We start from the raw sequence: 24674 nt of genomic DNA, 5'->3' as shown, positions 1-24674 counted from the left end.
CGTTTCGAGAGCTAAAAATTGTCAGAACAAGCTTAAAAATGGGGATTTCTCTGTAGCAAACGTCTTTCTCATAAAAAATTCTATAAATTCCCCGATGTTTTTATTACACATTTTATAGGGTTTCTATCATAGGAAGAAAATTCTGTTTTATTTTGAAGGCAAAGACCCAAAGTCGGAAGCCTTAGTTTACGTTAAACATGTGCGTCGTTGGCGCAGACTCGTGATGCTGGTTATCTGCACAGCTTCATCTGTTTGTAAAAATCTAATTTTTCATTGTAAAGGCAAGCATTTCCAGTCGCTTTCACGGAAGGGGGGCTCCACTTAAACCTAACAATGTGAAGGTAGGCCGTGTTGATACTGACGCTGGTACCGCAGTGGTGCTTTAGAAGCTGGATGCTGTCAGCATGCTGTAGTTCAGCTACATGGTAGACTCGTCTTCTTAGACATGCTCTTGTTAAGTTTGTATTCCGTATCCTAAGATCTACATGAAGCAAACAAGTCTTCCAAAAGTGTTATAGTTGTACTAACGGATACAAGGGACCAACGCTAGTGTTTGGCAACACAAAACATCATAACTATCAGTGAAGCTGGTGCATGCAAATTCGGATGGATTCTTTTATTGACAGTAAGATGTAAAGCATTGTAATGCCATTTATATACAAAGGCTGTACCTGTGATCATACTGTAGAAGTAGGTTTTTATGTAATTAACCTGTAAATATAGGCCTTCAAAGTTACCAGCTGACCAAATCATATTCAATCACAAAGACAAAGTAGCAAAATAAATCAATAAACTTATATCTTCTTGAGCAGCACAGACAGCTTCCCGGCTGCTTACAGCACTTACTCTCGTGTTCTGCATTTCTAGCCATTCTCCGTCACCTAAGCGCCCCTGCAGTGATGCCTCCAGCCATGTCTCAAATAAGCGATCCAAAGATTGCTTTTGCCTACTTGCGCCCAGCCTGTGTCCTGCTCACCCGAGAGCCCACAGTGGTTAATGTGGAAACACTCAAAGGCCAGTTAAAAGAAGTCAACGATGCCACGTTGCAGCAGCTTCAGGAGTACGTCCTCTTCCCTCTTCGATTTGTCCTTAAAGTCCCCGGGGCTAAGAAGGAGCAGCTGGTGCAGTCTGTGACCGAGGCAGTAAGCTATGTTTTGGAGAACACTTGCATCCACAGCTGGGAAACCCTCCACAACCTCTTTTCCGAGCTTTGCCTGTGCCTGTCCTCTTCAGCTGATCCCGGGAAGCCTGCAGATACGTCAGAGGAGCTAAAATCAGCTGTTCTGAGGTGCCTGGATGCCCTGCTTCATGCTGCTTATGGTGATATAGTGTTCAAACTCTTTGAACCGATTATGCTGCCTGGGCTGGGTGCTGCCGTTTCACTGCTGCTGGCTTTGGGAGAGAAGGAGAAATCTCGAGATATACAGACAGCAGCCTTGACGTGCCTCCAGGCTTTGACTCTGCAGTGTGACTGCACCCAGGAACACGTAGTCCCATCATCAGAGGAGCGATGCTTTGTAGGCAGCGCCATGGCATCATTTTTACCTGGAATCACCATGGCTACGGCCAGGATCATTACAGGAGATTTGAGGCAAGGCCATGCAGTCACAGTCCGGGCCATCAAGGTACCACATGTTTGTTAATCAGATTTACAACAACAGCACAATAATGGCTTAACACTTTATTAGACGATAGTCATCATATGTAATCGATGATCTCATGCAATTTCATAGTTCGCAAGTGAACATTTACCTTGCTAACTGACTTGAACATTTAATAAACCGTATATTAAAAAATTTATTATGTGATTGTTTGATTTGTTGAATAATTCAGTTGACCTAAACCTTTCATTTACAGAGCATAAAGAGGGCTTGTATAGTTTTTCCAGAACTAAAGGAAAATTTGACAATATCATAATACAAATGCACTGCAGTGATCTGATTATGTGATCACCTGTTGTCAGGTTTGGTCCAGGACTGTGGAGCTTGTCATGGAGGATGTCCAGCTCCAGTCCACTGAGTCCTATAAGACTCCCTCTGCAGACCTGGGGAGGATCGGACAGCTCATAGTCCTTCGGACACCGGAGTGGGTGAAGAACACGGCAGGGAAGCTGTCTGTCCTGCTCAAGAAGATAATCTCATGCACTTCAGCGCACCAGCACTGGAGGGTTAGAGTGGCAATGGTGGAGTTGGCCGATCACCTGCTGGCCAAATGCAGTCACTCACTGACTGATTGTGTAGGATCACTACTAGAAGCACTGGTGGGGGCAATCAATGATGTGGAACCTAGAGTCAGAGAGAGGTTTGATTTGATTGATATTTTTATAAAGAAAAGGAAGAAATGAATCGTAATCAATGGATACAAGATGTTTACTGATACTGCTATTTTCTCCTCTAGGTGTGAAGTTGCTCTCAGAGAGGTATCCCAGAGAAATCAGAGGTGCAGCGGCAGCAGTGGCACTCAGACCTTCACTGACATCTTATCTGAGAATCTCCATTCTTTGGCCACCTCCCTACCCAGACTGATGAGGACCTCTGATGACCAGAAGAAGCTCTTTGTTCTCAACGTGTTTTTGGGCTACTTAAAAATCTTAGGACCGCTTGTCTCTGTGGTGCTGAACTCGGCTGCACATCTGGAGAGGATTTCCAAAGCCTTAATGCAGGTAATGTAACAATAAGGTTACACTGCTTTTGATGTTATTATGCAACAACAGCCATGGATTTAAATAAAAAGTACACTTTTATCATATATATATATATAGATTTAGAGATCTGTACAGCAATTTGTGTGTCTTGTTGAGCATGCACCAACACACACACAAAAACAATGAACACACATAAGCTTTTTTGCAAATGTTTCTATAAAAACCAGAGTAGTGTTCATTTGTGGATATATATGCTCACTTTTGATGATGATGTGATACGGTGTTATCTCATCTATACATAAAAGTACTTCAAACCCCACATGCACATGTAATGTGATCTGTGTGTGTCGGACAGCTCAGACATGTGTGTCTGACGATCTGTAAATGAGCATAGTAGACATAAAAAAGTAAAGTGAGAGAAATCGAGTTGCCACAAATATCTCTATATCTAAATAATCCACGCAATTTATATAGTCGAAAAAGAGTAGAAAAAAGTTTACACTTATTTGATCCCATCTCCCTTAATACTCTTTAATATTTAAACATTTCATTCGTCAAATTCTAACAAATGTGCTGTTGTAGCTACTCACAGTGAGTTTTTCTTTTACATTTTTTCCCATCTACCAAAGAGCAATGATATCAGGGAGGTGTCTGCACAGCCCAGAGGACACTAAAAGGCAATTCCCATCTCAGCCAGTCTGTTCACCATGCTGCCATCTGGCAAGCAATACAGAAATATAAAACATTAACAGTTTCCTTCTTTCCTCATTTTCTCTACTTCTTCAGGCTGTCAGTTTACTGAATGATCCTCAACACTTTACCACGAAGAACAGCTATTTTTTTTCCTATTTTTAAGTGATAAAAAGTTTTGTTATACAACCATTTATTTAATAACAATAATAATAAGGATTATTCTTGACTCTTTAATACAATTTCAATTTCAATTCAATATAAGAACGAAGACATGTGCAAATATAGTGTAATTTAGATGTGTTCAGTAACTATGTGAATGAGTGTGCAAATAAGGTCTACTTTGTAGTGGATTTGTGGAAGTTTTTGAGTCTTTTGGTGAGTATTGTAAGGTGTTTGTGTATGTCAGTTCTTTGGTTGTATTGAGTTGAGGACTCTGACTGCTTGGGGAAAAAGCTCTTGCAGTGTCTGGTGGTTACGGTTTTGATGCAGCGAAACTGTCTGCCAGATGGAATCAGGGAGAATAGAGTATATGAGGGGTGGAACGTGTCCTTCACCATGCTGTTTGCACGTCGGATGATGTGTGTGTTGTAGAGTTGGTAGATGGGTGGGAGAGGGCCTCCAATGATCGTCTCTGCTGTCCTCACTATCCGCTGCAGAGACGTCTTTTCAGCAAAAGTTCAGTTCCCATACCAGATAGCGATGTAGCAGCAGACGACACTTTCAGTGGTTCCCTGGTAGAATGATGTGAGGATGGGAGGAGGGAGACTGGCCTTCTTCAGTTTGGTGTTCAGGTTCCAAGAGAGGTCATCATATGTGCACTCCCAGGAACCTGAACACTGTTGACCATCTCAACAGCAGATCCGTTGATTTTCAGTGGGGTGTGGGTCGTTGAGCTCTTCCTGAAGTTAACAACCATCTCTTTAGTCTTCTTAACATTCAGAGACAGGTTGTTACTCTGACACCAGTCCACCAGGTGTTGTACCTCCTTTCTGTATTCAGACTCATCGTTGTTGGTGACCTGGTTATTAATGCAAAAAATAATATTTTTAAATGTAGTCTCTTCAGGACTGCAGCCCAAAATATAGTATTTGACTTGTCAATGTTCATGTACAAAACCAAAATGATATATGTCTTATTTTGTGTAGAAATACAGGGAACCTTGGCATTAGTATTTTGTAGTCTGTAGTGCGGCTGCTTTAAGGTCCAATCTTGAATGTTTTTAGATTTCCTAACCCCGTTAAATTTCCTAAAGCTTCTGCGTGCTTTACAGGTGCTGGAACTCGATGTGATGGATGTTCGCATTGTGGAGGAGAGGAGTTACGCTGCTGCCGTGGAGACGAGCACCGGCTCCCATGATTCCTACACCACTCACACACAGAGGAAGCATTTTCTCTACTTCACAGATGAGAAAATCTTCTCTGTGCTCATGGAGATCTGTCGCACATTAGGTATAATTGCTCTTTGACTTGGACTCAGTTAGCCACTCCTGTTTTTTATCATCATTGTGCCTTTTCCATTGTAATTTCAAATGAATTTAAAGCAGTTATCTTCTAAAAACAACGACAGCTGGTATAAATACTCGTGGGTTGTAGCTGGCTCATTTCTTTAGCTCTCACAGATAACGTTTTTTTGTCTTTAGGTTATTATGGCAACATCTACCTGCTGACCGATCATCTGCTGGACTTGTACTGCCAGTCTTCAGTGTACAGAAAGCAGGCTGCCATGGTGTTAAATGAGACAGTTAGAGGTGCAGCAGGTATCGCTGTGGCAGACCAGAGTCAGGGTTTGGAGACCAAAGTTCGTGAAAGCCCTGCCACCCAGGAAGATATTAAAGCAGCAGCTGTTTCTATCATTGAGGAATACACCAGCCTGAACAACTGGCATTTGATTACAGTCAGCAAGGAGATGGATAGAGACCAACAGGATCAGCAGGTGAGGATATTTCAGTCCTGGGGCATCATTCATCAAGCATTTCCACACATAATATATCATTTGTTAACTTCATCTTGCCTCTAAGTGGAGTTCCTGACAAGTAGTATACTGACTCATCTCCTGTAGAGATGATTACAAAGAAATGTGCAAAATGCACATCCAGTCTAAACAGCAGAGCTGTTTGTACATAGATGCTACAAAATAAATCTAAGCAGTAAAACCTGGTTTAGACTAATTTAACTGAAGACTGAAAACATAAACAACACTCCTCATATCTTTTTAGAAATAATGCAAACATAGGCAAGGAATAGAGGGCACATTTTTGGGTGTTGCAAGGGCTTTATTGTACAGAGTGAGGAGCGATCAGCGGATATTCGGATCAGCGGATATATACTTGGCCAGTTCTGGTTGCAGCAGCCTGTTACCATGTTTTGCTGTTCTACATGCACAAAAACACTTTACAACTCCAAAGACACAAAGAAGTGAAATGATGTCGTTGTGATGGTCTGGCTTCACACGTCTGGGAGTGTCAAGGACTCTTCATTTACTTCTGCACAAACTTTTTTAAAATCACGTGGGCTCTGGGCTTTACCAGCTCACGTATCCACGCCTCTTTTCACACTGATTTCTCAGCAGACTGAGCAGAAGTCAAAGCTGCTGCGAGATTTGAAGTAGCTACTCTGAAGTATCAAGGCTGGATTTTTGGAGCACGAGAAAATATCTGCAAAACTCCACCGAACAGAGGCCATAAACCTCTGGCAGCTTTCTGTTAGTTAGTAGATAAACTTGCAGTTTCACTCTGTCAGCTAAAAAGTACAAACATCCTGCCGGCATTGCCAAATAAAAGAATCGAAGAACACAGATACACGTTTGTCAGGAGGAATTTTTGACTCCTATAGAGGCGCTTTCTGTTTCTGCACTCAAGTCAAACTGGGTCATAAATGGAGTGCAGTATGAACCTAGTTTTCTTACTAAAACACATGGTAAGATGTTGAATGCTTTTTCATCCTTATAAAAAAAATTTTACACAAAGAGACAGAATGACTCTGTTTGAGACGAACAAGCTGCCTGCATAGACGGGCTCAGTAAAAGATGTCGATAGTTCGATTGGAGAGATCATACATGCCACTTCCTCTATAGCTGAAAATTCACAGGACATTTATAAACAACAGTGATTCCCAAAGTGTGGGCTGGTGCCCCCTTGTGGGCTACAGAGGTACTGCAGCTGGGCTGTAATACTTCTATTAGAGCTCAAAGCTATATACTTACAGTATTAGCTTATATTTATTTATTATCTATTAATTGATGTATTTATATAAAATTTGAATTAAAACTGGTACTAGGAAATTATTAGCTTATGATTTTACTCATTACTCTGACCTAAATAGAAAAAGAGAACACATTAGACTGGTTTTGTTCTCTTTACTCTGGCTTCCATTACGTTTTAGAATTGATTTCATTTCACTGACTTTTAACGCTGTGAGTCGTGACGCTCCTGCCTACATGTCTGATATTTTTGAACCCCACGCTCCCTCTTGCAGCCTGAGATCATCTAATCAAAGGCTGTTGGTGGTCCCACAAACACGTTTTAAGCCTGGAGGAGAGTGCTGCATTCAGTCATTGTAATGATAATAATTATCATTATTATTATTAAGTTTACTGCTCTTTTATTCAAGATTGTCTCTTAGTGTCAGGTGGGCCACACATTGATTTTAACACTTTACATATGAGTGCGTAGGATGAGCATTTTATAACAGCCTGTGTGGTTTTTGTTTTTGCAGGAAGGCTAAAAGCTGTTTAATGTCTGATCTAACTGTGTCAGACATTTGCGTTCTCACGCGCATGGATAATATCTAGAAAACCTCAGGTCTGCAGTACATGTGTAAAAGTGGTTAGAAAGCAGTGCATTAACATGTGTTTTTGTCTCCTTGCGTAGCTGCTCAGTCCATCCAGACTCCTCTCCATATCCAACAGTGATGCCGGCAACTCAAATACAAGCTCTCTCCAAGTGATTCCTTCATCATCAACATCTGCATCCACGATCCACCAGCTCAACAGCAACATCTGGCAGCTGTGCATCCAACTCGAGGGCATCGCCTGCTGTGCTCAGGCGCTGGGCCACGATTTCCGTCCCTTGTTGATGACCTCGCTGTATCCTGTGCTGGAGAAAGCTGGTGAGGAGACGCTGCTGGTCAGCCAGGCGGGACTGAGCTCCATGTGGGACATCAGTAAGGCCTGTGGATACGCTTCCCTCAAGGAACTGATCAATGAGAACTCTGACTACCTGCTTAATGACATTTCACTCAACCTTCAGAGGCTCAGCCAGCATCCACAGGTAGTTATGTTTTTAATCCAAAATGGACACAGAAATGACTGCTGGAGGGTTTACCTGATTTCCTCCTTTGTCTGCTTTGTGCTGCCCTGAGCTTGTACTGTATTTCATTATAATCCTGTCTTGTTGCCCAGGCTCCACGGGTGTTGACAGTTATGTTGACTCACTCTGACTGCAGCCTGCTGCCGCTGGTCGGGGACATCGTTCAGGATGTGCTGACGGCTCTGGATCTCAGCTACGAGCACACAGCTGCTCTTTTCTGCTCCGTGCTGCACGCGCTCATGAAGGCACTGGGTAAGATTTCAACAGTGATGTGAGCTTGAGTCTCACATATGCTGGGAGTCAAAGAGGACAAGGAAGAAAATGCAGTGTCTTTAAAACTTTCTGTCAAGGAGTACACTTCAGGATAAATAACTTTGCTCGTTATCAAATTATCAGTATCTTTGGAAACATTTAATACATCGTGATGGTTTAAATGCTCAGTCGTTTTCTGCTACATATTCATAATGATATTTATACAGCGGCACTATAGGTGTTTGCAGTTTTACAAGCCCTCACAATAAAAATGTGTAAATTAAATGTCACTAATGGCTCTTTCCAAAAAACATCAGTGTCTGTGTCACACTGATTTAATCAGCTGACTTATTTTATTGTAACCAAACCTATGCTCATATTGTTGTCTTGTTTTTCCTTTAGCGAGGTGGTTTCCTTCCACTTGTAGCAGGACCAGTAAGTCTACCAGCTACAGGCAACGCTCCAGTGACCAGGAAGACCTCAGCATTCGCCAATTCCTGCTGAATTACCGCAAACAGAAAGAACTGGCAGAGGGCATTGGAATAGAGGATGATGACACTGAAGACCAAGGTAATAGGTCTGTCTAAGGGCCAGTGGAATATAAGCTATAGGTTGTAGTGGTGATTATTTTAGATTCAGAGTGTAGAGGAGATGGATCATTGTAATTAAGAGTCATAGAAATCTGAACCTCACTGCAAAACTGGCGGTCTAACTGTACATGTGCTCCATTGCAGAAGTCCCTCCCACTGAGTGTGAGGATGTTGAAGATACTGGTAGTCCTGATGTGAAAGCAGAGCTTCCCTCCCACCTCAGCATCACTAAGGATGTTATGGAGCGCTGCATTCATCTGCTGTCTGATCCCAGCCTCAGGCTCCGACTCAAGGTACTGTATCAGTAGTTTTACGTAGAGTCAACTGTTGGACTAATAACAAAAATAATCATTCTTGTGAAGGTAGGACCGCCAGCGTTGGTACAATTCATCCTGTCAGAACTGTGTGGAGGACTGTTCAGTGGTGTAATGCTCATCAAGGAAAAACATTCAGTCTGGTCCAGGAGTGAAACAGAAATAAGTCTGTGCTGAAGTCGTGCCTGCTCAGGAGTTTGGGCTCTCAATGAAGACCTCAGTAATTAGTTTCAGCTCACATATAATCAGGATCAAAACAGAGATAATTGTTAGGTGTGTTGTGCGTCTTTGTCTTTAGGTACTGGACGTGCTGGAGTTGTGCGTTCAGGTGCTGAGTGAGAGGGAAAATGAACTGCTGCCTATGGCTCATCGCTGCTGGCCAGCACTCCTGCAGAGACTCACAACTGATGACCCATTAGCAGTCCTCAGAGCCTTCAGGGTAAGTAAAACAAACCTCTCTTTTCATTATGTGAGTCAAAATTATTCAAGTCGTCTTTAGTTTTAAACTCTTAATAGTGAAAGAATGAAAGATGCTGCCCAACAACAGGCTTATTTCATTCAGAAATAGTTCTATTATTTACTTTTTTGGGTTGTAATGTGAAGACTCTTTAAATTAACATTTCTTCTATCAGCACAGAAAAATCACAGTGTGGATGCCTTCTTAGAGGCTGCTTGTCGGTGTAAATTGGGCTACTCGTCAGCTCCTGTCATCAGCTGGACTATTTTTGAATTTGTTATTCATGTTTTCATTGATGAACTGACAAATTCAAACAAGTTAAGTCTGTAAACAGTCATTTATTCACTCAGAGCTGCTGCTGGGAAATTGTTTCATCAGCTTTGGGATATATACGAGTTTTGTAAATGCTATAATTCATCCAGGAGTATACAATGGGAAGGTTTTATTGAATTTTGACAGCTTGCTGCTTTTGTACATTACATTTTTGTACATTTCATTCCAGGTGCTGTGCGTGCTGGGTGAAACATGTGGGGACTTTCTGAGGAGGAGGGTTTCTAAAGAGGTTCTGCCCAAGCTGAGCGCCTCTCTGGCACGGCAGGCTCCGATCAGCGCCAAGGCTGGGCCTGTCTACACACACACCCTGGCCTACAAACTGCAGCTGGCTGTATTGCAGGGGCTGGGCTCACTGTGCCAGAGACTGGATCTGGGTAAGAGAATAGAGACACAGTGCTCACAAACAGCACAGTTTCACCAAGACACAACATAGTGCATCATCCTGTAGAACTGTACTTGGGATCTGGCAATGATCAAAGCAGCCACAACATGGACAAATCAGAGCAAGACAACTATTATTAGTATGACGCCTCACTTTATGGAGATTGGTGCAACATGAAGCCCATTTATGTAAAAATACATTGAAGACAGATGACCTCTTATCTTATCTTTATCTAACCTCTTTTCAGCTGTAATATTTAACTGAACACAACGAGAACAAAGAGCTACCAGGATTTTTTTGGCCTACTGTTAAATGCCCCCTGTTCAATACTTTACTTTTTCTCTGTGCTGTTTTGATCCCATATTTATTTTGGGTAAATACATGTTATCTATCTTATTGAAGCCTATTTGATCACAGGGCTGTAACTTTCTTGTAGGAATCAACTTTATGATTTATAAATGAATGAGTTACAGTCAGCTTTCTTCCTGTGAGTGAGACAACAGCAATACAAGTTTGTGTCTGTACTTTAGTACAGAGATGAAGATGTCTCTATACTGAGGTTAACAAATTAGGTTGTTAGCCTGATTTGACATTAAAGCTGTGTGTGGGGAGATGCGTCGTCAGAAAAAGCCAAAGAATTTATTGAAGCTCCTTCACCACCAGGTGGCAGTCTCGTATAACAATGAAAATCAACCATTGGTATCACAGCATAAATCAGGGCATCTCTGCTTTATTATACAAACCTTAAACAGTTTGACATCCTAAACGCATGACAGTGATGTTGTTCCTAAAAATGCCTCTTCACTGTGGCAGCTCTGTCATTCAACATATGTTAACCATGACTTTGATGATACGGACCACAGCCAGCTGTGCCAGCAGGATGCTGCTCAAGTCCAAACTGCACACACAGCTACGACTGCAAGCAGCTCTTCTTATACCCAACTGAGAAACGTGATTGTTCAATCAGCGAATCATGAGGTGACAGTGAAAGAGGCCGTTTAATTGATAAGATCAGAGAAGTTGTTGTTTTTGTTTACTTTGTGCTCAACATACTTCCATTAGCATGTTGAAAATATTCAAGGCCTGCAGGCTTCTGCCATTGCATTCCCAATTATGCAATTATGAGCTGCTTGTGTGATTTTTGGTCACCTGCGCAGTGTGGAGGTGAACTGAGTGACAGAGTGAACATCACAAATGTCACACCCTCCCACTGAGGTTCATCGCTGACAGAGGAAAAGAGTCACAAAGGTGACAGAGCTGTCTGCAGCCTTTCCAGAGCCAGCGTTACATCTAACAGTGACAAGGACTGCAGTGTAAAGACAATTGTAAGATATCAGGTTGTTTGTGAAACTGTTCCTTTAAAATAGCTTACAGCACTTTTTGTACTGCAAACTCTCATACAGTGTAGTGTGCAGATAAACAGGCACGATACACGTTGTGTGTTTGAGATGCTCTTTGTGTTTATTCTTTGAAGTCGGTTTCAGTATGGTCTTCAGGTCACAGGGGGTGGGACAAAGATGGTTTTAAAAAGGAGATTAACCAGCAGTGGTGAGGGAGACGTGGTATGTAGTGGGAGGGGGCAATTTCTAGAATAAATGCTCACCTGGACAGGCAGAATTATTGTTGGTAAGCTTTAACGTTCTGACCTCTCAAAACTGCTGTGAAATCCTCCCCGAACCACCTCAGCAGTTTTACTGAGCTCATTAGTTATCAGAGGTAAAGTCCAGGCTTGGCCTACTTTTTATACTCAACAACAGTACCCATGTATGTAGTGAAGCCTGGAGCTGCACATGTAACGTGCCCCACTTACCTCACATCCTACTGCACCACTGCCTGCTGTTTCAGCCCATCCACCACCCCAGCATCCACCTGTGTGCTCCTGGAGGTTCATGAGTAACATATTTGCAGGGAGTGATCCACCCGAAGACCAGGCACCGAGCTCAAACTGTATTCTGCTGCTGTGATTAATCAATGAAATTAACTTGGCTTTGATCCATTTCATTCTTTTTTATTTTCTTTTACAAGTCGATTTCTGTTGAAATTTCTGGATAAAATATAAAAGTATTACAATTGTTATATGAATAAAATATAGTAAAAATGTCCTGTGTTTGGTTTTCTCAGCTGAAGCAGACCTAGATGTGGTTTGTGAAGCCTGTCTACCCTACCTGAGCTCCAGACAACCCATCAGACTGCAAGAAGCCTGTTTAAAGTAAGTCTTTATTAAGGACCGCTGTAGTCTTGGAAAGTAACTAAATCCTTCATTTAGTTACTAATGTGTTTGAGTGTTACACACAGACAGAATGCCATAAATGAAAACTGTACCATCCAGTTGACATTGTATTGCCATGTTGGTCATTAACAGCCACGTAACATGATTTATTAGTAAAATCTGAATTTAAATTGAATGCTCAACATCATATTTGGAGAGGTGCTGGGTGTTACACAACAAAATATGACTTCAGGAGTCATTCTTGTCTTTGAACACTGAATATGAAACAAAGCACTGTGGCTATAGCTTTTGTTTCCTGAAGGAGAGGAACATGGGACCTGAGAATGGAATACCTCAGGAATAATCAGGTTCCTGCATGTTCTGGGTAAAGACACCAGTATTTGTGACTTTAAAGTATATTACCTGTAATATAAGACTTTTAACCCTTTGCTGCAAACTTTAGTAAATCAGTTTGTGGGCCTGATTTAAATATCACCCTCACTCATTTTGTCCCTTGAGAAAGAAGTTCCAGAAATACGCAGATGTAGTTCTGCAGTTGTGGCTAAAACCAATAGGAGCGGCTAAGCTAACTTCAGGTTGGCACACAACAGTGCTAACTTACAATAGCTAGCAATCCCAACTTGGCAAAAGTGTTCCTAGCCAGGTAAAGAGGATAAAAAGTGAGAATGACTGTGATGAGTTTATATGTGGCATATCATCACAGGTCAGTTGCTGTACAGGCGTGAATAGAAGTGTCTTCAGGACACGTAGGGCCGTGATCTCCCAATACTGTGTGTACGAATCTGAAAGGGAACTCGTTTCACCTTTACACTGGCATCTGATGCAAAAAGTGTGCACTGTGAGACCTACAGTAATGTAAAGGACAGATGGAAGTTGTGAATAAAAAAAGCAAATAAATAAATAAATAGCTCAGAATGCAGTATGCAAGCAGCCTTTAATAACTCACTTCTGAATTATTGATCTAAGTGTTTGGGTAGCAACATAGCAGCCACAAGTAAAAACACACGCTTTAATATATTTAAGTATTTTCCTGCTTGGAGGTGATTTAAAAAACAAAGCTGAAGAGAAAAGCAGTGTTGAGTTAATGAGCTTATAGTTAAACTGTTGGTTTGCATGTTAAAGCCAGCAAAACTCGTTCAGTCTGTCACTTTGGATTATAGGAAGGTGTTTTCCATACAATAGATATTACGTACAAAGTGAACACACAGCTCAGAGCTAATCCTGTTCCCATGTTTTTTCCCTTTCCTGCACAGTGTGTTCCGACACTTAATCCAGGTGGATCCGGACACCTTCTGGTTTACTCTAAATGAGCTGCACTGCCCGTCCTCTTACATCCCACACCACCCCGACCTCCTGCCGGTGCAGCTGAACGGCACGGGCAGGCCGAGAGACGAGTTCTCGGACAACGTGTTCAAACTGCTCAAGGAGGAGTTTGGCTCCGTTACTGAGACAGTTAACCAGCCAGTCAGCTAATGAGCTGCTGCTTGATGAAATTGACTCATCTCACAAACGGACAACTTATTGAACCACGACTTCAACAGGTCAATTAACTGAAAGAAATCTGTCAGCTGTGCCAAATAGTTGATCACCTAGCTCTGTGGAATTAAGAGCTACTCTGTAATTTACAAAATGTTACTTAGTCATCACCTTCATTATCTAACCTCCTAGCTTCTGCTAGCCCACAATTAGTACTTGCTGCACATTAACATTAGATGAAAATGGAGCTCTACTGAGTTATGTTTGATTAAAAAGAGAAAACAAAAACGAAAGTATCTGACATTTGTCTCTTTCCTTATTTTCCTGAGGAGGGAATCTCAGCAGATGAATTCACACACATTTTTACATCATATGATTTGATTTGATATACCTTTATTAGTCCCACAAGGGGAAATTTCATAAGGCTGCCGACCTATTGCACGCAATGGCGGCACCATCTTACCCTCCGACCATACATACATTACACAAAACATCACATGGGGAAGACAGGTCAGAGAGGTATAACAATGGAAAATGCACCACATGAGGAAAGATAAGGAGAAAAAAATAACTCCCCCCAGACTGAGCTCCAACAGGGAGATCAGTTTGAGAACAGAAAAAAAACACCTCTGCACATAGCACATGAAAAAACTCTTAATACACCAAAGAAACACATGACAAGCAACAGGGGTGGGCAAAGGGTGAGAGACAGCCGATTTAGACAGTACATCCGGGCCTGCAGCCTGTGCGCTGGTCTCCTTGATCCACCGTCAGCATCGGAAGGGAATAAGCGTTGAAGGCGTTTGGAAAGGGAGGGGGGATGAGTGTGTGTGTGTCCAGTTCAGCTGAGACAGTCCTTCACCCTGCTAGGCTAAGTAAACAGTCTTCCAGCCAACCCAGGTGGCCTTGCATGGAATGGGAAGGAACAGTCTAAACACAGACGTTATCAGGGTGTTGTTGTTCGGCTCCAGCCTTGCTACCGCAGCTGGCGCCGAGAGGGTATCCGCATGAGGTGATGGTGCTTTTTACTTTAGTGCGAACAGCTCATATGAATTTCAAAGCAGTTCTACAGTCCAACACTGATCTCTCAATCTCCCGTTGGAGAGCCGCGAGCTTCGCCATACTTGCGTTCTGTGATGTTGTCATTCTTGTGCTCAAGGAGCCGATTCTGAGAACTCACGACAGTGTGCCTCCCCGAGATGTCATCCAATTTGCGCTCAGAGATGTTATTCCGAGCTAGCCCTTCCGAGATGTAATCCACTCTGCACTCAGAGATCTTATTCTGAGTATTCACAGCAGCCGTTGCCTTTCCAAGATCTTATCCGTGCTGCACTCAATGAGCCCATTTTGAGAAACTCACGCCTCTTCCCATCGTTCCAATCCCGGCGGGCAGCCTTGTGGGGGTTTGAACAGCCGATTCCGCTTTCTTAATTCTTCGATAAGTCAGGGCCAAGCCAGCTCCGATCAGCCAGAACCCTGTTACCATGGTTCCGAATAGGTAGATATCTTCAACACTCAGGCTCACCCAAGCCCAAACTTCTCATTGAGAAAGGGGTGTCAATTGCATTCAGGGACCAGTTGATCCAATTCATAATTCCTTTTTTAGGTTTTAGAGAACAGACTGTGAGAGAGTGTTCCAGGGAAAAGTAATACAAAAAACACGAGACTAGACAAGGACATAAGAGGCTAAGCAGTGAAACTAAGGGAGAGGAGGAGAGGAGAAAAGTGCGACCGCCTTCGTCAAGAGCAGTGTGACCTTCTTGGCCAGGCTTGGGACCAGCAGTAACAGTATACTAGCTTTGGAAGCCCTAAGGATGGGTGTCTCCTCCACCAAGGAGCCACTAAGAAAATACATGAAAATTATATAAATATGGTATGTTGATTGGGATTTACAGGAGTACAGTACAGGAGCCGGCATTGCCACATAAAAGATTTCATTTTTGCTGCTTGATGCAATGATGATGATGCAGTGTACATAAAGTTAAAAGATTACAGCTAATAAATCAAATTTCATTTCATTCAATTTTATATGTGTGCATGAGCTAACTTGTAAAGCCCTTTGGTCAGCTGTGTCGCCTTTAAACGTGCTATAGAAATGGCACTGGACAATGGAGAAAGGATAAACTGAACCCATTCATAACCATTCATGGCCAGCTTGATCCAAGCGGTCCTCGGTAGCCATGACAACGAAGACGTCCCACAAATCCCGCTGGGCAAAACCAATGATGCACACCCTGCAACTAAATATAATCATCTAAGGGTGTTTACTCACTTTATTTCACTTCCACGATGTTATTTCTCTCTCCTACAGTTTACATAATCTGACGAATTCTGCAAATTAGTCGATGACGTCATTTAGCCACTTTTAATGACTTTTCGGAAAGTCAATACCGATTTTCCTTACTGAGAAGCTGGTAGCAGACACACATTGCCAGGGTTGTGGTTGGCACGGCTGACTGGGTAACACCTTATGACCAGCTAGTGACAATGAGAGCCTTTGGCGATCCCAAAGGCTGCTCCAGAAACGATTAAAGTATATTTAAAATATTTGTTCAGTACTTTTCCAAACCCCAGCAGCTGTCTGTTCTAAGTTTTGAGTCTCTACTAAAATAAAAATAAAAGCATTGTAACCTGTTTGTTTTTATTTAATAAGCAGCGTAGCTGTACACTATTATTATTAAGAGAGATTAAGCTTGTGTTTCTGTCATGCAGTGATTGTGCTTAACTGTATGAAGCTTATTAAACATTGTGAAATATATCACATGTAAAAGCCAATTCTGCCAAAGTGCTTAAAATACTTGTTTAAATTATCTTTTTTTCTTAAAGAAATCTACTTCATCATGTGTAATATTTTATATCATGTGTAAGTTCCATCACAACCTGCTGTGGTTTTATTTTGAAATGTTTTTATTGTTGCATGCTGCACCCAGTGTGAATGTAGAGATTTGTGAATTTCATCAGTAATAAATGTTTTTGGACCCTTTAAGGCTGAAAGCGTTTGTCACACTCATATCACAGACGTCTAACGTCATCTTGTTGGCCACACTAACTAAAGAACAAACAAACAAACAGCCCACCTGTAGCATTTCTACACATTGACCTCCACAGAAAAGTGTCAGTGTTAAAGGACCTACATGACATAAAGCAGATCATTGTAATGTTGTTGCACACTGTTGCAGTAATGAATGTCCTAATGTGTATATTGTCAATAATAATGTGGATACTCAAATTGCAACTCAGTCTGAAGAATCTAAAAACGGTGAGTCGAGATTTTTTACCTATTTTTTTGGAGAAATCATGGGTGACAATAAACAGGCAGTTGCTATGCTTCTACGTTTAATGATGATTACTTAACCTGACCTGCATCATTTTACACTCAGTGGTCACATCACATCTCACTGCTGTCAAAGAGTTCATTAAGTTGGCACAGGTCAGCAGTCCTCCTCCACCGCTCTCTGTCCCTTCAGCAGGTCGATGCCAGCACTTCAAGCTCTTTCAGTCAGAAACCTTTGCTGACCAGCCAGTCCTTCAGCTCATATCGAAGTGACCTTTGACCTTCACGGTCATGGTGATCACATTGACCTGTGTAAGCAGCTCTTTCCCCCATCACCTCCTTCAGGTACTGCCTCACGTCCTTCTCTAGAGCCCGAATGTCACCCTCCATTTTCCATATCAGCGTTAATTTCTGGTTGCTATTGGTTACATCAGTGTAAATCAGGATGTTGTGTCGGGAGCTGCAGATCATGTAGGGCAGAGACGAATTCGGGCAGATCCCGCAGTAGGCATCCAGCCTGATGGGGTAGGACCAGTGTGTTTAGGCAGAGTGGGGATCCGTGATGGTGGGATGAGCCGCTCAACAGCTGAACTCTTCACTCTTGGTAAGATGTTGAAACTGTTTTGGGTTCTAATCGTAGGAATAGACAGTTTTTAGGTTATATAAAAAACTTTAAATTGGTCTGAATTGATCATAATGGGAACAAGTTGTTGAAAAATCCTTCCTGAATATGCATCTGAACAGACCCAACAGAGCACCTCAGTAAAGGACTTTAAATTCTTATCACTACAAAATTTAATAACTGGGCAAAGGACAGACCCAACAATACTGATGATTACAACCTCACAAAGAAAACAGAATGTATGTTGTATCACTCAACACTAGAGGATATATTAGCTGTGTCAGTTGTTAGACTTGAAACAACAGCTTTATTGTCCACATTTTGACTTTAGTCTGTACAGTTTGTTCACTGACCTTCTGTCCCTCACTGACTCAAGTGCCTCCAGATTTGAACAGTGTTGGTCAAGTTACTTGAAAAAAGTAATCAGTAACTAATTACTGATTACTTCCCCAAAAAAGTAATCCCGTTACTTTACTGATTACTTATTTTCAAAAGTAATTAATTACTTAGTTACTTAGTTACTTTTTAAAAGCACGATTTACAACCTGAAGCGGTGATAAAGTGATAGATCTTTCAGCCCAATTCTACTTTTTCTGCATAATCCATCATACAAAATGTAATCAAATGGAAAGGTCTCTTTTTAAAACTTGTTTTATTAGTTTTAATCTTTTAACTTTATGCATCAAGCAAAAATTTAATTATATGCAACATTCTCTGACTTGAATAAATTAGTTTAACATTTAAACCTATTTTCTGCACATTCCAGCACATAAAATAAAATATTTTTTGTGTTTACACTCACTCTTTCAAATAGATGCAAGTAAAACACAGAGTCAAAGCATGACATCTCTCATGATCAGGGCTGGACTGGGACAAAAAAAATCAGCCCGGGCATTTTGACTAGAGACCGGCCCACCAGGTATTATAGGAAAAACCATAAAGCCTTTGAATGAAAACAAACGTCGTTGTGACAGTGATGTACACTGTCTTGTTGGTACATATGTATCAATCTAATAAACTTAAACCTACACCATCCTCCCTATTCTGGTATTCTAAACAGTACTTCCTACAAAACTGCTCAAAGAAGTCCTGCCATTAATTAATTCTTCGATCTTAAATATGACCAACCTATCTCTAATGATCGGCTATGTACCACAGGCCTTCAAGCTAGCTGTAGTTAAACCTTTACTCAAAAAGCCATCTCTAGACCCAGCAGTCTTAGCTAATTATAGGCCAATCTCCAACCTTCCTTTCATATCAAAAATCCTTGAAAGAGTAGTTGTCAAACAGCTAACAGATCATCTGCAGAGGAATGGTTTATTTGAAGAGTTTCAGTCAGGTTTCAGAGCTCATCACAGCACAGAAACAGCTTTAGTGAAGGTTACAAATGATCTTCTTATGGCCTCTGACAGTGAACTCATCTCTGTGCTTGTCCTGCTAGACCTTAGCGCAGCATTCGATACTGTTGACCATAATATCCTATTAGAGCGATTAGAACATGCTGTAGGTATTACAGGTACTGCACTGCAGTGGTTTGTATCATATCTATCTAATAGACTCCAATTTGTTCATGTAAATGGAGAGTCCTCTTCACACACTGAGGTTAATTATGGAGTTCCACAGGGTTCAGTGCTAGGACCAATTCTGTTTACATTATACATGCTTCCCTTAGGCAGCATCATTAGAAGTGTCACGGTTTGCGGGGCAAGCCGTGTGGATTTGTAGTAGGACCAAAAGGACGGCAGTTCTGGTGCAGGTGGGTGTTTATTTATGATAGTGGGTCAATACAAACAGCAAGGGTGGCAAAACATGAAACTAGAAACCTAAACTGGGTAAACTAATAAGACAAACCAGAAACGAAGATGCAGGGAGGTCCGGGGAAATACATACGGGGAGACGCAGGGAGACCGAGGGGAAACAACACAGACGAACCAGCGATTACTAAGACAGAAAATACAACTTAAATACACTCAGAACACAGGGAGATTACACACAGGTGGGAGACACAGCTGGGAGTGATTAACATGACGAGACCAGGGAGGCAAACTGAAAACACTCACATAAGACGCAGACCTTCACAATAAAACAGGAACACACGGGGGGGGGAACAGGGTAAACACCAATTAGAGAACAGAACCAAAATCGCGAAGAGAAAACACAAAACGCTGGGTCAAAAGGACCCAGGATCATGACAAGAAGACATAGCATACATTTTCACTGCTATGCAGATGACACCCAGCTCTATCTGTCCATGAAGCCAGATAACACACACCAATTAGTTAAACTGCAGGAATGTCTTAAAGACATAAAGACCTGGATGGCCGCTAACTTTCTGCTTCTTAATTCAGATAAAACTGAGGTTATTGTACTCGGCCCTGAAAATCTTAGAAATATGGTATCTAACCAGATTCTTACTCTGGATGGCATTACCTTGGCCTCCAGTTATACTGTGAGGAACCTTGGAGTCATTTTTGACCAGGACATGTCCTTCAATGCACATATTAAACAAATATGTAAGACTGCGTTCTTCCATTTGCGCAACATCTCTAAAATTAGAAATATCCTGTCTCAGAGTGACGCTGAAAAACTAGTTCATGCATTTATTACTTCCAGGCTGGACTAGTGTAATTCATTATTATCAGGATGTTCAAAAAGCCTTCAGCTAATCCAAAATGCTGCAGCAAGAGTACTGACAGGGACTAGAAAGAGAGAGCATATTTCTCCTGTTTTGGCTTCCCTTCATTGGCTTCCTGTTAAATCCAGAATTGAATTCAAAATCCTGCTCCTCACATACAAGGTCTTAAATAATCAGGCCCCATCTTATCTTAATGACCTTGTAGTACCATATCACCCTATTAGAGCACTTCGCTCTCGCTCTGCAGGCCTACTTGTTGTTCCTAGAGTATTTAAAAGTAGAATGGGAGGCAGAGCCTTCAGTTTTCAGGCCCCTCTTCTGTGGAACCAGCTTCCAGTTTGGATTCAGGAGACAGACACTATCTCTACTTTCAAGATTAGGCTTAAAACTTTCCTTTTTGCTAAAGCATATAGTTAGGGCTGGACCAGGTGACCCTGAATCCTCCCTTAGTTATGCTGCAATAGACATAGGCTGCCGGGGGATTCCCATGATGCATTGAGTTTTTCCTTTCCAGTCACCTTTCTCGCTCACTATGTATTAACAGACCTCTCTGCATTGAATCATATCTGTTATTAACCTCTGTCTCTCTTCCACAGCATGTCTTTTATCCTGTCTTCCTTCTCTCACCCCAACCGGTCGCAGCAAATGGCCGCCCCTCCCTGAGCCTGGTTCTGCCGGAGGTTTCTTCCTGTTAAAAGGGAGTTTTTCCTTCCCACTGTTGCCAAAGTGCTTGCTCATAGGGGGTCATATGATTGTTGGGTTTTTCTCTGTATCTATGAAGCGCCTTGAGGCGACTTATGTTGTGATTTGGCGCTATATAAATAAAATTGAATTGAATTGAATTGAATTACTTAGCCGAAACCCAAAGACTGCTTGGTTGAGTTAACTTCCTGAACTATCTACACCAAAAGAACAAATCCTTTAAAAATATGATCCTGGTTCCAAAAATATGGGGTAAAGATAAGAAGGGAGGAGGGAAAGAAGAGGAACTAGGAAAAAGATGAAAGAGTATAAAAAGTAGACCAAGCCTGGACTTAACCTCTGCTAACTCCTAATGAGCTCAGTAAAACTGCTGAGGTGGTTCAGGGAGGATTTCACAGCAGGCTGTTTGCACATCCCTGGATTTCAGACATCCACTCTTCCACTATTTATGGGCCTGACTATGTGCAGCGCTTCAGCTGCTGAACTGCGCAGTTTGATTGCAATTCTCTGTGAGGTTGTGTGACGAGAAAAAGCCCGTTCTTCTTAAATATTCCACGTGGCCAGTTTTTAATCGTAAATTAGGATCATGTGCTGTGGCTTTAACAGCGTCACGTGTGGAATTTTAAAGACACTCTGAGACAATATCTGTAGATCATGTTGTTGTGTTACAAGTCAATATAGAATCAGAGCAATGTTTTAACTTCTTTTGCTGAAATAATCTACCAGTGTTAAAAAGTGACATGCCAGTTGCTCTGATGTCCGCTGATCAAACAGTGTATAAAAAGTATAAAAAGTAGACGTGTGTTTTGACAGGTTAGAACGTTAAAGCTTACCAACACTAATTGTGCCTGTCCAGTAAATAATAGAACTATTTCTGAATGAAATAAGCCTGTTGTTGGGCAGCATCTTTCATTCTTTCACTATTAAGAGTTTAAAACTAAAGACGACTTGAATAATTTTGACTCACATAATGAAAAGAGAGGTTTGTTTTACTTACCCTGAAGGCTCTGAGGACTGCTAATGGGTCATCAGTTGTGAGTCTCTGCAGGAGTGCTGGCCAGCAGCGACGAGCCATAGGCAGCAGTTCATTTTCCCTCTCACTCAGCACCTGAACGCACAACTCCAGCACGTCCAGTACCTAAAGACAAAGACGCACAACACACCTAACAATTATCTCTGTTTTGATCCTGATTATATGTGAGCTGAAACTAATTACTGAGGTCTTCATTGAGAGCCCAAACTCCTGAGCAGGCACGACTTCAGCACAGACTTATTTCTGTTTCACTCCTGGACCAGACTGAATGTTTTTCCTTGATGAGCATTACACCACTGAACAGTCATCCACACAGTTCTGACAGGATGAATTGTACCAACGCTGGCGGTCCTACCTTCACAAGAATGATTATTTTTGTTATTAGTCCAACAGTTGACTCTACGTAAAACTACTGATACAGTACCTTGAGTCGGAGCCTGAGGTTGGGATCAGACAGCAGATGAATGCAGCGCTCCATAACATCCTTAGTGATGCTGAGGTGGGAGGGAAGCTCTGCTTTCACATCAGGACTACCAGTATCTTCAACATCCTCACACTCAGTGGGAGGGACTTCTGCAATGGAGCACATGTACAGTTAGACTGCCAGTTTAGCAGTGAGGTTCAGATTTCTATGACTCTTAATTACAATGATCCATCTCCTCTACACTCTGAATCTAAAATAATCACCACTACAACCTATAGCTTATATTCCACTGGCCCTTAGACAGACCTATTACCTTGGTCTTCAGTGTTATAATCATCCTCTATTCCAATGCCCTCTGCCAGTTCTTTCTGTTTGCGGTAATTCAGCAGGAATTGGCGAATGCTGAGGTCTTCCTGGTCACTGGAGCTCTACCTGGAGCTGACAGACATACTGGTCCTGCAACAATTGGAAGGAAACCACCTCGCTAAAGGAAAAAAAAGACAACAATATCAAAATAGGTTTGATTACAATAAAATAAGTCAGTTAATCAAAATCAGTGTGACAGAGATGCTGATGTTTTTGAAAAGAGCCCATTAGTGACATTTAATTCCATATTTTTACCGTGACGGCTTGTAAAACTGCAAAAACTGCAAACACCTATAGTGCCGCTGTCTAAATATTATTATGAATATGAATTCTATAACAGAAAACGACTGAGCATTTAAACCATCACGATGTATTAAATGTTTCCAAAGATACTGATAATTTGATAACAAGAAAAGTTAGTTCTCCTCAAAATGCACCTGACTAAAAGTGGGATCAACCAGTACATATAATATTCATCCTGCTACATTTAGAAAGTGGCAACAACAGTAAACATGAGTAACTCCACCATGTGTCTATCCGGTCTTTAAGTGATGACGTGATCAATCCTACTTCTGGGCCCAAACTACTCTGCGTTTAATAAGGCTGTTGTGTTTTTAACATGTTTTAATGCTTTGTAACTTGTTCTATTTAATCTCAACAAGCCCCTTACAAAAAGTAAGTGATCACTGTCGGCCTCTCTCAGTTTTTATTACAACTATTCATTTTAAAGCTCAGTTTTTAAAACCTTACCATGTAACTACAGCCCAGGCAATGCAGCAGCACATTAATGACTAACCTGTATGTGGATGGATTATCTCAGTTGTTCTCTTGACTGAAGTTTGGTCCGTTTACAGCATCCTGCCATGCCACTGCATTTGTCCCTAACCATCGGGAACCCTCACCTTAATTCTTATCCAGTGGAAAAAAGTTCCCCTTCATCACTGTGTTAATGTTATGCTAACATAGCTGTTTCGCTAGTCACATAGCACATCACTATATACCAGCTAGCCAAACTTCAGTAACCCTACAAACATCACTGCTGCTTACTTTCCTGTCTTCATGTATGTCAGAAGTGATAGCAGAGCTGTGCCTTTTAATTTGTTTTAGAAATCCCTCAGTCAGAACCTGGTATATTATATTTAGACGGAAACTAGTGAGCTAACTCTCTGCTAACTTCTAACTTCAGACAGATTTTTAACTCTCAGTGATCATTTGACTTTGGGACCTGCAGTGTAGTTTGGGTCCAGACACGCTAATGACCAGACTTAAAGACCAAATTTCGGGTCACTTTTGCTGGTCCCAAGCCCCAATAAAGAAGCTAGCTTGAAGCTTGACATAAAAAACAATAATTGCTAAGAAAAGTGTAATTTGTAGTTCTAAATATATTCTAAATGCATTTAGATCGTTTTTACTCACTTTATGTCTCTTCCACGATGTTACGTCTCTCTCCTATGTTGGTTACAATTACATAAGCACTTAGCAGGACAGTGGAAAAACCCAGGGCCACAGTGATACTGAGAATTCCACGGTGTTCACTGTCTTCAGCAACCTTACGAGGGCCGGTTGAACGGCTACAGTCTTATCATACACGTGCAGTGTTCCTACAAGCCATAAGGTTACCTTGAGTGAGGAAGATGATGATTGAATGTCCGTCTGAGTCCATAGGTTGAGGTGCAAGCACATTTCTCCCATTCTCCACAGAGGGCAGTGGCGCATAGGTGTGACGTCACTAACACTTAAGTTGCCTTAGAGTGATAGCAGAAAATTGTGAGCGTTACACTTGTATGCGGCTTGACGTAGGCACACATTGGCAGGGATGTGGTTGGAACGGCTGACTAGATAAGGCCTGGTGTCCAGCTAATGAAAAAGAGCCGAAAATTGGGGTGCGGCTGCGCAGGTGTGCACTTTAAATATAGCACTTTTGCCCTGTCATTCCGGGCC

General features: G+C 41.7%; 2 protein-coding genes across 2 annotated transcripts; one reads left to right on the top strand and one right to left on the bottom strand.

Annotated features, from left to right (window-relative positions):
* Positions 1–196: 196 nt before the first annotated feature.
* Positions 197–16547, top strand: LOC146550427 (TELO2-interacting protein 1 homolog). The gene is made up of 14 exons (XM_085259237.1): positions 197–341; positions 868–1625; positions 1964–2301; positions 2398–2662; positions 4608–4785; positions 4977–5269; positions 7206–7604; positions 7736–7895; positions 8298–8465; positions 8630–8778; positions 9098–9238; positions 9759–9963; positions 12093–12180; positions 13455–16547. Exons 2-14 carry the CDS (start codon positions 900–902, stop codon positions 13672–13674), a joined length of 3330 nt encoding a protein of 1109 aa, XP_085115363.1. The 5' UTR covers positions 197–341; positions 868–899; the 3' UTR covers positions 13675–16547.
* On the bottom strand, positions 16533–24594 carry LOC146550426 (TELO2-interacting protein 1 homolog). Its single transcript, XM_085259238.1, has 5 exons — positions 24150–24594; positions 22681–22851; positions 22368–22516; positions 21908–22048; positions 16533–17581 (listed from the first exon to the last, which is right to left on the bottom strand). The coding sequence occupies exons 3-5, from the start codon at positions 22419–22421 to the stop codon at positions 17531–17533; spliced, it is 246 nt and encodes an 81-aa protein (XP_085115364.1). The 5' UTR covers positions 22422–22516; positions 22681–22851; positions 24150–24594; the 3' UTR covers positions 16533–17530.
* Positions 24595–24674: the final 80 nt, after the last annotated feature.

Source organism: Mchenga conophoros, linkage group LG20, assembly GCF_057382185.1.
Source record: "Mchenga conophoros isolate Kocher_MC1m ecotype Shallow Benthic linkage group LG20, M_conophoros_male_GT1.1, whole genome shotgun sequence".
NCBI classification, from domain to species: Eukaryota; Metazoa; Chordata; class Actinopteri; order Cichliformes; family Cichlidae; genus Mchenga; species Mchenga conophoros.
Note: the sequence above shows the minus strand (reverse complement) of the source record. Positions and strands in the feature narration are given on the sequence as shown.